At 38.5% G+C, this 14,116-nt stretch overlaps 1 protein-coding gene across 1 annotated transcript in view; it reads right to left on the bottom strand.

Annotated features, from left to right (window-relative positions):
• LOC133560717 (collagen alpha-1(XXV) chain) overlaps nucleotides 1-14,116 on the bottom strand; it is a 337,729-nt gene that overhangs the window by 24,730 nt on the left and 298,883 nt on the right. The window contains exons 30-34 of the mRNA XM_061913555.1: nucleotides 11,725-11,751; nucleotides 11,552-11,632; nucleotides 5,451-5,486; nucleotides 5,152-5,205; nucleotides 5,018-5,071 (exon numbers count right to left, since the gene is read on the bottom strand). Of these exons, the coding sequence (XP_061769539.1) occupies nucleotides 5,018-5,071; nucleotides 5,152-5,205; nucleotides 5,451-5,486; nucleotides 11,552-11,632; nucleotides 11,725-11,751 (252 nt within the window). The remainder of the gene's footprint in view (nucleotides 1-5,017; nucleotides 5,072-5,151; nucleotides 5,206-5,450; nucleotides 5,487-11,551; nucleotides 11,633-11,724; nucleotides 11,752-14,116) is intronic.

Raw genomic sequence — 14,116 nt, 5'->3', positions numbered from 1 at the left:
GAAACAGGTCTATAATTTGTAAATAAATGTTTTGTCTCCAGTCTTACAAACTGGTGCAACTTTAGCTGTTTTCATTTTGTTTGGAAATGTACCTGTTTGAAATGATAGGTTACTAATTTACATTAATGGTCCTTAGATCTCTTCAATAACCTTTTTTATCTTTTCCATATCAATTCCGTTACAATCAGTTGATGTCTTGGATTTACATTTTTTCACGATTGTAACTATTTCCTCCTGTGTCACATTACTGAGGAACATGGAGTTGGGATTTCGCTCTATGATATCATTATAGTCCTCAATTGAAACTGGGTTTGGAATCCTTCCTTCCAATTTTGGTCCAATATATACAAATTAATTATTAAAGCTTTCAACTACTTCCTTTATGTTGTCATTATGTTTATTTCCATCGAAGAAGAATCGGGGGTAATCCCTCTTAGTCCCATTTTTAATAATGCTATTGAGAATGCCCCATGTTGCTCTCATAATTTTTTTGTTCCTTTCCAATATGTCACTGTAATATTCTTTTCTACATGATCGTAGTATGTTTGTTAACTTGTTTTTATTTGTTTTGTACTTAATTTCTGCCTCTGTAGTTCTTTGCGCTATAAATGTTCTATATAGTGTATTCTTCTTCTTACAACTATTTTTTAATCCTTTTGTCATCCATGGTTAATTATTCTTTCTCTGCTTACTACTGAGTTGTTTCCATGGACAATGTTTGTCATAAAGTATTATGAACTTGTTTAAGAAATGTTCATATGCTTCATCAACCTCTTCTTCATTGTACATATTGTACAATCTTGCTTTTGAAGCTCCATTTTGAAATCAATCATCCTCTTCCCTGTGCACAGTCTTTGAAATGTCCTTTTGTCTTCCATGTTCTTTTTGCAGTTTCTTTCATGTATTGTAAAAACTGGCAGATGATCACTAACGTCGGTTATAAGTAGACCACTTGTAGTGTTATTATCAAAATCATTGGTAGAAATATTATCAATAAGCGTGGCACTGTGTCCTGTGATTTTAGTTTTTTCCTCTGCATTTGTCTTTGTTTCCTGTGTGTAGTGTTTCCTGTCAATGCTCTTATTTTGTTGGTTTCCTGTCTTTCTCCCTGAGTTATGTGTTCCCCCTCAGCTGTGGCTGATTGGCACCTGTTGTCAATCAGCTCACTCCTATTTAGACCTGTCTTCCCGTTCAGTCGCTGCTGGATTATTGTTGCTCTTGTGTCGTTGCTACCTGTCGTGTCTGTCATTATCACAGCTACTACCTGTCGTGTTACTATTTGTCCTTGTCGTCAAAGCGGTAAGCTGTTCCTGTTAGCTTTTTGTAGTTTGTTTTCCCCTAGCTCTTTTGTCTCATGTTTTCCTATTAGCCATTAGCTGTTTCCAGTTTTTCTGTTTGCTATCCGCTAGCTTCCACGCTAGGCCCCTTTTTGTTTTCTAGCTCCAGTGCTAGCTCCCTTAGTTTGTTATCCGCCAACGTGCGTGCTTGTTGTTTGTACCCTTTGTTTTTCTTTTGTCTTAGTATTTTAATTAAACCATGTTTACTTACAAAATGCCTGCCTCCTTCTCTGCATCTTGGAGTTCGACAACAACAAACTTTGACAAACGGCAGTTGCTTTAGCGACTTGCGGCACTTTTAACTTGTTTGTTTCAACAAATTCGTACCTTGCGCTGTTCAGAGATCAATTTGAGGTGTCAGCCTGTCAACTTATATCACTCTGCGACGTTGGAAGCACTTTAAAACAGCCGTAAACTCGCCGTAGCTTTTGGTTGCTAGGCAACCGCTTTGAATCGCTTTGAATTGCAGTAAGGCGCCGATGGTTTGCGGCTAACGGGTCTTCCAACTTTTCTTATTTCAGCGTAACAGTGCCTCTCCACTGACCAAAATCAGGTCGAAGATGCCAGGTGAATCGCCTGTGGCTGTGATGGCAAATCAGTGGTCAAAATCTTCAGACTTAACAAAAAATTCGGCAGCAGAAGCAGAGGCTTTTTCTTTGCGTCCTTTCTCATTGACAGGACTAGTGCCGGAAATATGAACATCCCACAAAAGTGGAGGATATTTGTGTTTGGTTCATGTCTTTGTTGTAAGAATGCTTCTCGGCAATAACTTTTATACTGATTAAAGGCCTGCTTATTACCCTTTCCGTCTGATTTTTCATTCTTTTTGTGGGATGAGTATGTGGGTTGCCCCCAATATAAAATTGCCACATGCACTCTGCCAACGCCAAACAGCTTATTGTTTTGCCATTGACTCTTGTTTGGTGTATTTGATGATTGAAGCTTGAAGAAACAGAAACATTGGAAAACTAACAATTTACTAATGTGGCATGTAGAAGAAGCCCACACAGCCACAACAACCTGGCACCTCTTCTTCAGGCTGGTTCCCAGCCTAGTCACACACTGTTGTGGGATGGCATCCCATTCTTCAACCAGCATTAGTCGCAAATCCACCAATGTGGTTGTGGTGGTCACTCAGACACGGGCATGCCCATGCTGAGCTCACAAGTCTTCAATAGGGTTGAGGACAGGACTGCTAACAGGCCAGTCCATAGTCTCCACTCCTAAATACTGGAGGTAGTCTCTGACAAACACTGCGCTGTCTGGTCGCTAACTGTGGAATTAAGGGATCGCCACTATTTGAAAAATCTGATCCCATATCTCACCCCATTGGCCCCCAATGATGACCCAGCACCAACACCTTGCCTCCAACTAAAGTTGGAGTTTCATTTCACTGTTGCTGACACCCCACGTTTAGAGACATTGGCCTTCCCATTGGACATGGTACTAGGGCTCACTCCAAACTAGTGTTGTCCCGATACCAATGTTTTGGTACTGGTACCAAAATGTATTTCGATACTTTTCTGTACTTTTCTAAATAAAGGTGACCCCAAAAAATTGCATTATTGGCTTTGTGATAACAAAAAAATCTTACAGTACATTAAACTCATGTTTCTTATTGCAAGTTTAACCTGAAATAAAATAGAGAACATACAAGACAACTTGTCTTTTAGTAGTAAGCAAGCAAACAAAGACTCATATTTTATCTGCTGAAGTATGGAGTAACATATTGTGTCATTTATCATTCTATTGTTTTGTCAAAATGATGAGGGACAAACTGTAAAAATTAATTGTTAAATCGACTTGTTGATTCACTATTAACATCTGCTTACTTTCTCTTTTAACATGTTCTATCTACACGTCTGTTAAAATGTAATAACCACTTATTCTTCTGTTGTTTGATACTTTACATTAGTTTTGGATGATACCACAAATTTAGGTATTTAATCCGATACCAAGTGGTTACAGGATCATACAATGGTCAAATTCAAAGTCTTTATGTGACCAGGGACATATTTCCTGAGTTTATAAACATACCGTATTTTTCGGACTATAAGTCGCAGTTTTTTTCATAGTTTGATTTATACTCAGGAGCGACTTAGGTGTGAAATTATTAACACATTACCGTAAAATATCAAATAATATTATTTAGCTCATTCACATAAGAGACTAGACGTATAAAATGTCATTAGATTTAGCAATTAGGAGTGACAGATTGTTTGGTAAATGTATAGCATGTTCTATATGTTATAGTCATTTGAATGACTCTTACCATAATATGTTACGTTAACATACCAGGCACCTTCTCAGTTGGTTATTTATGCGTCATATAACGTACACTTATTCAGCCTGTTGTTCACTATTTTTTAATTATTTTAAATTGCCTTTCAAATGTCTATTCTTGGTGTTGGGTTTTATCAAATAAATGTCCCCCCAAAAATGCGACTTATACTCCATTGCGACTTACTGTATATATGTTTTTTCCCTTCTTTATTATGCATTTTTGGCAGGTGCAAATTATACTCCGGAGCGACTTATACTCCGAAAAATACGGTAATATAAATTTTATATAAAACAAAAGACGATTTTGTGATGCTAAAAAACAAAAAGGAAGACATGAAACTGCTACAGGAAAATACCAAAAAAAAGAGAAAAAGCCAAAACTAAAACACTACACACAGGAAAACAGCAAAAAACTAAAAATAAGTCAGGGCGTTATGTGACAGGTGGTGACAGTACACCAACTTTGAGACAAGAGCTATAGTGATGCCTGCTTGGTTATGGTTTAAAGTCATATCCAACATTTGCGACAACGACTTTTTACTGTCAACTGAGTTTTGCTTTTTAATGCTGGTGGTGTGCTTCTGGATTTTTTCAACGCAAAAAATGTACCTTGGATCAAAAAAGGTTGAAAAACCCTGGTCTAAGCCTGCAATTCTGTATGGTGACATAAAGTTATTGAACACAAATGTGTCCAACCTTTTGACTGGTACTTATATGTGTGTATATGTAAATATATATATATATATATATATATATATATATATATATATATATATACAGTGGGGCAAAAAAAGTATTTAGTCAGCCACCAATTGTGCAAGTTCTCCCACTTAAAATGATGATAGAGGTCTGTAATTTTCATCATAGGTACACTTCACCTGTGAGAGACAGAATGTGAAAAAAAATCCAGGAATTCACATTGTAGGAATTTTAAAGAATTTATTTGTAAATTATGGTGGAAAATAAATATTTGGTCAACCATTCAAAGCTCTCACTGATGGAAGGTTTTGGCTCAAAATCTCATGATACATGCCCCATTCATTCTTTCCTTAACACGGATCAATCGTCTTGTCCCCTTAGCGGAAAAACAGCCCCAAAGCATGATGTTTCCACCCCCATGCTTCACAGTAGGTATGGTGTTTTTGGGATGCAACTCAGTATTCTTCTTCCTCCAAACACGACAAATTGAGTTTATAACAAAAAGTTCTATTTTGGTTTCATCTGACCACATGACATTCTCCCAATCCTCTGCTGTATCATCCATGTATCCATTTTGGTATGAACTCAACTCGTCGTGTATATATATATATATATATATATATATATATATATATATATATATATATATATATATAAAACACAAAGCACACACAATTATGATACAATTGCAAACTCACAGGCAATCCGTACGGCCCCCTTGGTCCTGGCTCACCCGACGTTCCTTGCTCTCCCTGATCGAAGAAAAAAAACAACATAAATGCATCTTAGTATGAGGTCAAAGGTGAGGGTAGAAGTGCTACATTCTTCTTACTCTGTCTCCCTTTGGGCCGGCCGGACCAGCTGGACCTGAAGGCCCGTCAGTGCCCTGCAAAATGAAACAACAGAATTACTGGCGCTGTTTCCAAATATGATTCCTAATCATGAGCAAATGGAAGCTTAGGATGTCCACATGCTACACAGGGTCTGTGAGGTAATGTATGAGCGCTTCTGCCAGCCGAATATCTTTTCACAACACAGTGTGGGTGAGAAATAGGAAGTGGGGAAGGTGTCAAAGATCGATAAAAGAAAAGGGAACAGGGACAGGACAACAATTCCTCTTATGACACTCACCCTCATTCCGGGCTTGCCGTCCAAGCCGGAGGCTCCCTGTGCCGGTTATGGACGTATGAGTGACATGGACAAGGCGGGTATTAGTACCAGATGAACACTGTTATTACTGGACAGTCTCAATTACACGTTGGGTTACTGGGGAGCTGGCAAACTAATCAAGGGGAATGAATGAGTGCACACACAGGGAAGGCAAACACACACACATTTTGTACAAACTGTATCTGGCAAATGTGAGTACAACTCCTACATTTCACAACCATTGTATCGTGGGACAATGCTGTACATCATTTTAGAGTAGTCAGTGTGCAGCTGAGTAGCAATACAACCGTGTCCGGTGAAAGGTTGCAAGGATGATGCTGGCACTGCGGGATAGATTTTCACGATTTTCAAGTGCTGGGGTGCTGAAGGTGTGTGAAGGAGGTGGGTGGCGGGGGGCGTGGCATTGTACTGTCTTTTCAACGTGACGTCATCACGTCATTTATAATGAAATCATCTAATAAAAAGATTAAATTTGGCGAAGTTTTGAATGACAATGACTATAAATCTGCATTAAATGATAAATAAATGATAAATGGGTTGTACTTGTATAGCGCTTTTCTACCTTCAAGGTACTCAAAGCGCTTTGACACTACTTCCACATTTACCCATTCACACATACATTCACACACTGATGGAGGGAGCTGCCATGCAAGGCGCCAACCAGCACCCATCAGGAGCAAGGGTGAAGTGTCTTGCTCAGGACACAACGGACGTGACGAGGTTGGCTCTAGGTGGGATTTGAACCAGTGACCCTCGGGTTGCGCACGGCCACTCTTCCACTGCGCCACGCCGTCCCTATTGATACAAATGAATGATAGCACTTCTCGTTCAATGAAACCCACTACTACCCACCACGCAGTCTGATGGTTTATATATCAATGATGAATCTTAACATTGCAACACAAGCCAACACGGCCTTTTTAGTTTACTAAATTGCAATTTTAAATTTCCTGGGACTTTTTTCTTGAAAACGTCGCGTAATGATGACGTGTACGCGTGTCGTCACGGGCTGTTATGAATATAAGCGCTGCACACACACACAGCTAAAAGCCGTCTGCTAACGGCATAATTACACAGTATTTTGGAGATCTGTGTTGCTGAATCTTTTGCAATTTGTTCAATTAATATTTGAGAAGTCAAAGTAGAAAGACGGAGTTGGGAAGCTTTAGCCTTTAGCCACACAAACACACGGTGATTCCTTGTTTAAAATTCACGGACGTGAAACTTTACTATGGATCACAGCGAACATGGATCCCAACCAGCAGGTTTCGGTGAGAACATTTTGGTTAAAAAGTCGCCTCTTACCGGATATCAGCTGAGCTTGTGCCGCCCATGCAGCTGCCGTCGACTTCCCCGGGACACTGCGCATCAACACCCGGCCGTGGACGAACACTTCCGACTGTCAAGTACTGTTAAGCTCACTAAAACACTAGCAACACAATAGAAAGATAAGGGATTTCCCAGAATTATTCTAGTAAATGTCTCTGAAAACATATTAATCCGTCTCAATGCAACGCGATTGCAATCGCATATTTTTTTTTTTACTTGTTTTTTTTGTTTTTTGTTTTCTAGTCCGTCGCTATCAATATCCTCAAACACAAATCTTTCATCCTCGCTCAAATTAATGGATAAATTGTCGTTTTCTCGGTCTGAATAGCGGTTTTTGTTGGAGGCTCCAATTAAAATCAATGTGAATATGTGAGGAGCCATCAACATGTGACGTCATCGTCTGAGAGTTACGGTAGAGGCAGGGCTTTTCTCCAGTTGCGAACTTTATCGTGGATGTTCTCTACTAAATCCTTTCAGCAAAAATGTAAATATCGCGAAATGATCAAATATGACACATAGAATGGACCTGCTATCCCCGTTTAAATAAGAAAATCTCATTTCAGTAGGCCTTTAATCTAATACAGTTTAAGGTTGTCCTTCGCATATATTTGACTAACGCTAAATGGGGCACGGCGTAACGCGGTTGGGAGAGTGGCCGTGCCAGCAACCAGAGGGTTCCTGGTTCGATCCCCACCTTCTACCAACCTCGTCATGTCCGTTGTGTTCTTGAGCAAGACACTTCACCCTTGCTCCTGATGGGTCGTGGCTAGCGCCTTGCACGGCAGCTCCCGCCATCAGTGTGTGACTGTGTGTGTGAATGGGTAAATGTGGAAATAGTGTCAAATCGCTTTGAGTACCTTGAAGGTAGAAAAGCGTCATACAAGTATAACCCATTTACCATTTAAACTTTCCAAAATGTATACCAATATTGCAGATACATGTAATCGCTGTCAATCAACTCCGGCAAACATGACACACATGTTCTGGTCCTGTCCCTGTCTAAAAGCATACTGGATTAATATTTTTAAACATTTTGCAAATACATTCCATTTTAAATGGACGCCTTGTGCAGAATTGGATATTTTTGGAATTCCACCAAACTATCAAAAAATGAAGCACACTTTTAGGGATAGTACCGCCTTTGCATCATTAATAGCTGGCAGAAATATTTTATTCGAGTAGAAATCACAGTTTGCCCCCAAGGCCTCCCTGTGGTTTAAGGACCTCGTGTTTTTCTTAGATTTAGAGAAAATTAAATATAATCTGAGGGGTTCACCAAAACAATTTGACTTGACCTGGGGCTGCATAGTTAGTTACATAGCTAAATGAAAGACACACAAAGAAAAAGTGTCTGTTTTCTCAGTACCTGTATTATGATTTCCCTATCAAATGAAGTAATATATATTATTTAAAAGAACAGGTTAATGAACCCTGACACTACCAGTACCATGCTGCAATGTAGAAAAGTGGCAATTATATAGCTACTCACATATGTTACCAGATATTTATACAATAATGTCACATTGTTTGTGGGATAGTACTGTAAATATACACAGTTACTTTCTACACACACACACACACACACACACACACACACACACACACACACACACACACACACACATACACATACACATACACACACACAGACACACACACACACACACACACACACACACACACACATATATATATATATATATATATATATATATATATATATATATATATATATATATATATAAACGCTATTTTGTAGGCGGTCTTGTTTTTGTTACTCCACTTCCACTGCTTCTTGTCCCCGCAAGCCACGTTGTAGTTTTAAGTGCTTTCCTTATGGAGTTTAATGACAGATATAAGTTAGAACTATACGCTACTTTGTATTAGACATGGCAACGACGGAGAATGTGTGTACATTGGAGAATTTTTGCAGAAATTAAATCAGTTTTGTCTTTCAACAATTTAAAGTGGGTAATCCATGCTTTTATTTCATAACGTTTGGATTACTGCAACTCACTTCATGTTGGAGGGAACCAGGTCTCACTTACTCGATTGGAATAAGTCCAAAATGCTGCTGCTGGCCTTTTAACTGGCACAAAAAAACAAGAGCCCCTTTTTGGCTAGCAGTTTATTTTAAAATATATTTTAAAATGTGACTTTTGTTTTGAAACATCTTAACGGATTAGCGTCACAATATACAAAACCCACAATCAGAGAAGTTGGCACGTTGTGTAAATCGTAAATAAAAACAGAATACAATGATTTGCAAATCCTTTTAAACCTATCGGTATATTCAATTGAATAGACTGCAAAGACAAGATAGTTAATGTTGGAACTGAGAGTCCTATTTTTTTTTGCAAATAATCATTCATATAGAATTTAATGGCAGCAATGCATTGCAAAAAAGTTGGCACAGGGGCATTTTTACCATTGTGTTTCATGGCCTTTCCTTTTAAAAACACTCAGTAAACGTTTGGTAACAGAGGAGAACAATTTTTGAAGCTTTGCAGGTGGAATTATTTCCCATTCTTGCTTGATGTCCAGCTTAAGTTTTTTTTTAGCAGTCCGGGGTTTCCATTGTCGTATTTTACGCTTCATAATGTACCACACATTTTCAATGGGAGACTGGTCTGGAATACAGGCAGGCCAGTCGAGTACCCGCACTCTTTTACTACAAAGTCATGCTGTTGTAACACGTGCAGAATGTGGCTTGGCATTGTCTTGCTGATATAAGCAGCGGCGTCCATGAAAAACACATTGCTTGGATGGCAACATATGTTGCTCCAAAACTTGTATGTACCTTTCGCTTTTGCATATGTGTAAGTTAGCCATGCCCTGGGCACTAATGCACCCCCATACCATCACACATGCTGGCTTTTGATCTTCGCGCCTATAACATTCCGGATGGTTCTTTTCCTCTTTGGTCCGGAGGACACAACGTCAACAATTCCCTCAAAAAATTTGAAATGTGGACTCGTCAGACCACAGAACACTTTTCCACTTTGCATCAGTCCATCTTCGATGAGCTCGGGCCCAGCAAGGCTGGTTGCATTTCTAGGTGTTGTTGATAAATGGATTTGGCTTTGCATAGTAGAGTTTTAACTTGCACTTACTGATGTAGTGACCAACTGTAGTTACTGACAGTGGTTTTCTGAAGTGTTTCTGAGCCCATGTGGTGATATCTTTTACACACTGATGTTGATTTTTTTCACTGAGTGATTGAAGGTTCGTAATATAATCACTTACGTGCAGTAATTTCTCCAGATTCTCTGAACCATTTGATGATATTACAGACCGTATATGGTGAAATCCCTAAATTCCTTGCAATAGTTAATTGTGAAATGTTTTTTTTTTTTAATCAGTTCGACAATTTTCTCAAGAATTTGTTCACAAAGCGGTGACCCTCGCCTCATCCATATTAATTTTTTCTGAAGTGAATGACGAAGCATTTCATGGAAGCTGCTGTTATACCCAATAATGGCACTGTCATGCCAAATTTCTTCCCCCCTAAAAAAACCTTTCCCCCGGAAGAAACGGCTTGAAGGACCCCAATGAGGGTGGAAGGACCTTAAAGGAGCCCACACAGCTGCCTGTTTTAAAAGCATTATTATTGGCTGAGGAAAAAATATTAGGATTCCAGCATGCTAACCTTTCAAGCTATTTTTGCTTCGCTAATTTTGCAGCTGTAACCCTTAAGAGTCATATAACTTGGTATTGTCACGCCCTCATTGGGGTCCCTCAGGCATTAGAGGGGCTGTCACGCCAAATTTCTTCCGGGGGAAAGGTTTTTGTAGGGGGGAAGAAATTTGGCGTGACAGCACCCACCTGTTACCAATTAGCCTGTTCACCTGTGAGATGTTCCAAATAAGTGTTTGATGAGCATTCCTCAACGTTCTCAGTCTTGTTTGCCTCTTGTGCCAGCTTTTTTGAAACATGTTGCAGGCATCAAATTCCAAATGCGCTAATATTTGCAAAGTTTACCAGTTCGAACGTTAAGTAGCTTGTTTTTGCAGTTTATTCAATTGAATATAAGTTGAAAATGATTTGCAATTAATTGTATTCTGTTTTTATTTACAAATTACAGATCAGGCCAACTTAACTGGTTTTGTATTTTGTATTAGACCTCTGAAAAATCTACACACTTCCTCTCTGGAGTCTGCGGAACAATTTGTTCTTGTCGTCTCAAAAAACATTAAATAACGTGGATTGGGTTGGATGTACGAGCCAGTCTGCCCCACAACAAGAGGATAGAGACAAAGAAGGAGCTTATTGACTAATGGCGGACACGCACAAAGCTCTTTGGGTAAAACATTGCCATATATGGAGCTATCCACTGATGTCACAACTGGGAAAAACGACACAAATTGGGCAAATTAAAAAAAGGCTTGTTTGGAGGAAGTATGAAGGAAGGCATGGTTGTTTCATAAAATATCTCCGCCATGTTTTGATTTAAAATGCTCTCGACCAAATACACGAAAACACAGTAAGTCCCCTTTTAAATTTAAGGCAGATCTCCAACTCAAACAGTGTGGTCATCTGTCATTAAATTCAAGAATCAAGTCTGAATTTAAAAGTTATACACATGATTACAGTTCAAGAGCTACTCGTTGGAATCCCCTGTTTGAGAGTATAATCCCTTGAGAAGATGTTATAAAAACAGTTGTTGAAATGTGGGAGGTGTAGTCACTTTTGTGACAGCAATACCAACAATTGAGGGATTTTTTTGCACTTACAGGAAGGCCTAAAGGTCCTCTGTCGCCCTTATGGCCGGGCTCCCCACGTGCGCCCTTGGCGCCGTGCAAACCACCTTCCCCCTGCGTCATAAATTTACAAGAAAAGTAGGTTAACATGCTGCACTAATCACAACCCTCAAGACAACTGGCAAAAAGGTGGAGGCATTTATTACCTTTGGTCCAGGGAAACCATGGGGGCCCTAAAGGACAAAACATAGGGTTCATTTAAGCACAACAGTGAACACGTTAAACCCAGATTCCGATCTAACAAAGGTCTTAACTCATTCTCTTTCTATGCCACATCAATGTGGAATTCACTCCCAACAGGTGTAAAAGTGAGTGCATCTCTATCCTTCTTCAAAACCACTCTAAAACAACACCTCCAGGCAACTTCAACCCTTTACTAACAGCCTCCCCCCTTCACATCCCATATCCCCAGATTGTAAATAACCAAATGTAAATAATCAAATGTATTTCTAATGTATATACTTGTTCTTATACTATCTGAATTCACAATGTTCTCTGCTCGTTGTACATATCCTACTAAGTCAGACCTACACTGTTTCAATGTCCATTTTTCTGATGATACAGTTTATTCAATTGAATATAAGTTGAAAATGATTTGCAATTCATTGTATTCTGTTTTTATTTACAAATTACAGAACGTGCCAACTTCACTGGTATTGTATTTTGTATTAGACCTCTTAAAAATCTACACACTTCCTCTCTGACGTCTGCGGAACAATTTGTTCGTCTCAAAAAACATTAAAATCCAGAGTAGATTGTGTGTTTTCTGTTGGGTCTTTGAAACTTTGGAACAAGCTCCCTCTAGTTATTTGGCTGTATCCTTCTTTAATAAGTTTAAAATCATGTCTTAAAACTTTTAAACCAGCATTAGAGTTGTGTGATCTTAGAATATTTTCTTTTTTTTTTTTAATGTATTTAGTTTTTTCTCAAGTTAAATGTTTCTTACACTAGACTTCCCTTAGTTTATCCTGCTTTAAAAAAATCATTTTAACTAATGAGCAGAATTTTTGTCAAACTTTTGTTGTTTTTTAAATATTGCTGTATAAACAACGTGGATTGGATTGGATGTACGAGCCAGTCTGCCCCACAACAAGAGGAAAAAATATTAGCATTCCAGCATGCTAACTGAAGTGCTGATAATAACCAAACCCTCCACATCCCACCCCCCAGATCGTAAATAATGTAAATAATTCAATGTATATACGATGATGATTAACCTGTGTAATGACTGTATTATGCTGATAGTATATATTTGTACCATGAATTGATTTACGTGGACCCCGACTAAAACAAGTTGTAAAACTTATTCGGTTGTTACCATTTAGTGGTCAATTGTACGGAATATGTACTCAACTGTGCAATCTACAAGTAAAAGTTTCAATCAATCAATCAATCAGTCAATCAAACACAGGTGGCTATAAGGAACAAGCTTTTAAAACAACATCAGAATGGAACCCCTCCCTCGTGTCGAGGAATAGGTATGGTCTACATTTCAATCGATACTAGTACCAAATCGTTACTTGAGAAACGGTGCCTGAGCTGGTACTTACACAACTGGAAAGCGCGCACATTTTTGTAAAATGAAAATAAAAATAAATAAATAAAATGTGGCTAGCGCTGCGGCTATAGCAGTCTTATGAAAGCTGCTGTTGGAGTTTTAAGGTTGGCAATGGAGTTCAAAAAGAGTGTCAGACTCGGTGTACTGCTGGCAACCAAGTCAGACGTACATGGCTGCTTTGTGATCAAATCGCCTTTTTTGTGAACCTGTTGCTCAGGTTTGGAACTGAACTTGCTTGCCGTATTTAAATAAATAATAAATGATAAATGGGTTGTACTTGTATAGCGCTTTTCTACCTTCAAGGTACTCAAAGAGCATTGACACTACTTCCACATTTACCCATTCACACACACAGTACTAGGTGGGGATTGAACCAGGGACCCTTGGGTTGCGCATGGCCACTCTCCCCAATGCGCCACGCCGCGGCAACCATTGAAGAGCTCTGGTGTACTTTAACTCAGTGATTTTTTTCAGTGACGTACCCCCTGTGAACATTTTTTTAATTCAAGTCCCCCTAATCAGAGCAAAGCATTTTTGGTTGGAAAAAAGAGATTAAGAAGTAAAATACAGCACTATGTCATCAGTTTCTGATTAACTAAAGTGTATAACAGTGCAAGATATTGCTCATTTGTAGTGGTCTTTCTTGAACTATTTGGAAAAAAAGATATAAAAATAAACAAGTAATTCAATTATAAATAGTAATCATCAACTTAAAGTGCCCTCTTTGGGGATTGTAATAGAGATCCATCTGGATTCATGAACTTAATTCTAAACATTTCTTCACAAAAAAAAAAAAATCTTAAACATCAATATTTAAGGAACATGTCCACAAAAAAAATCTAGCTGTCAACACTGAATATTGCATTGTTGCATTTCTTTTCACAGTTTATGAACTTGCATTCATATTTTATTCAAGTATTATTCAATTCATATATTTATAACGGATTTTTGAATTGTTGCTATTTTTAGAATATTTAAAA

This window comes from Nerophis ophidion, linkage group LG10, assembly GCF_033978795.1.
Source record: "Nerophis ophidion isolate RoL-2023_Sa linkage group LG10, RoL_Noph_v1.0, whole genome shotgun sequence".
Classification (NCBI taxonomy): Eukaryota; Metazoa; Chordata; class Actinopteri; order Syngnathiformes; family Syngnathidae; genus Nerophis; species Nerophis ophidion.
This window is presented reverse-complemented; position numbering and strand designations above follow the sequence as displayed.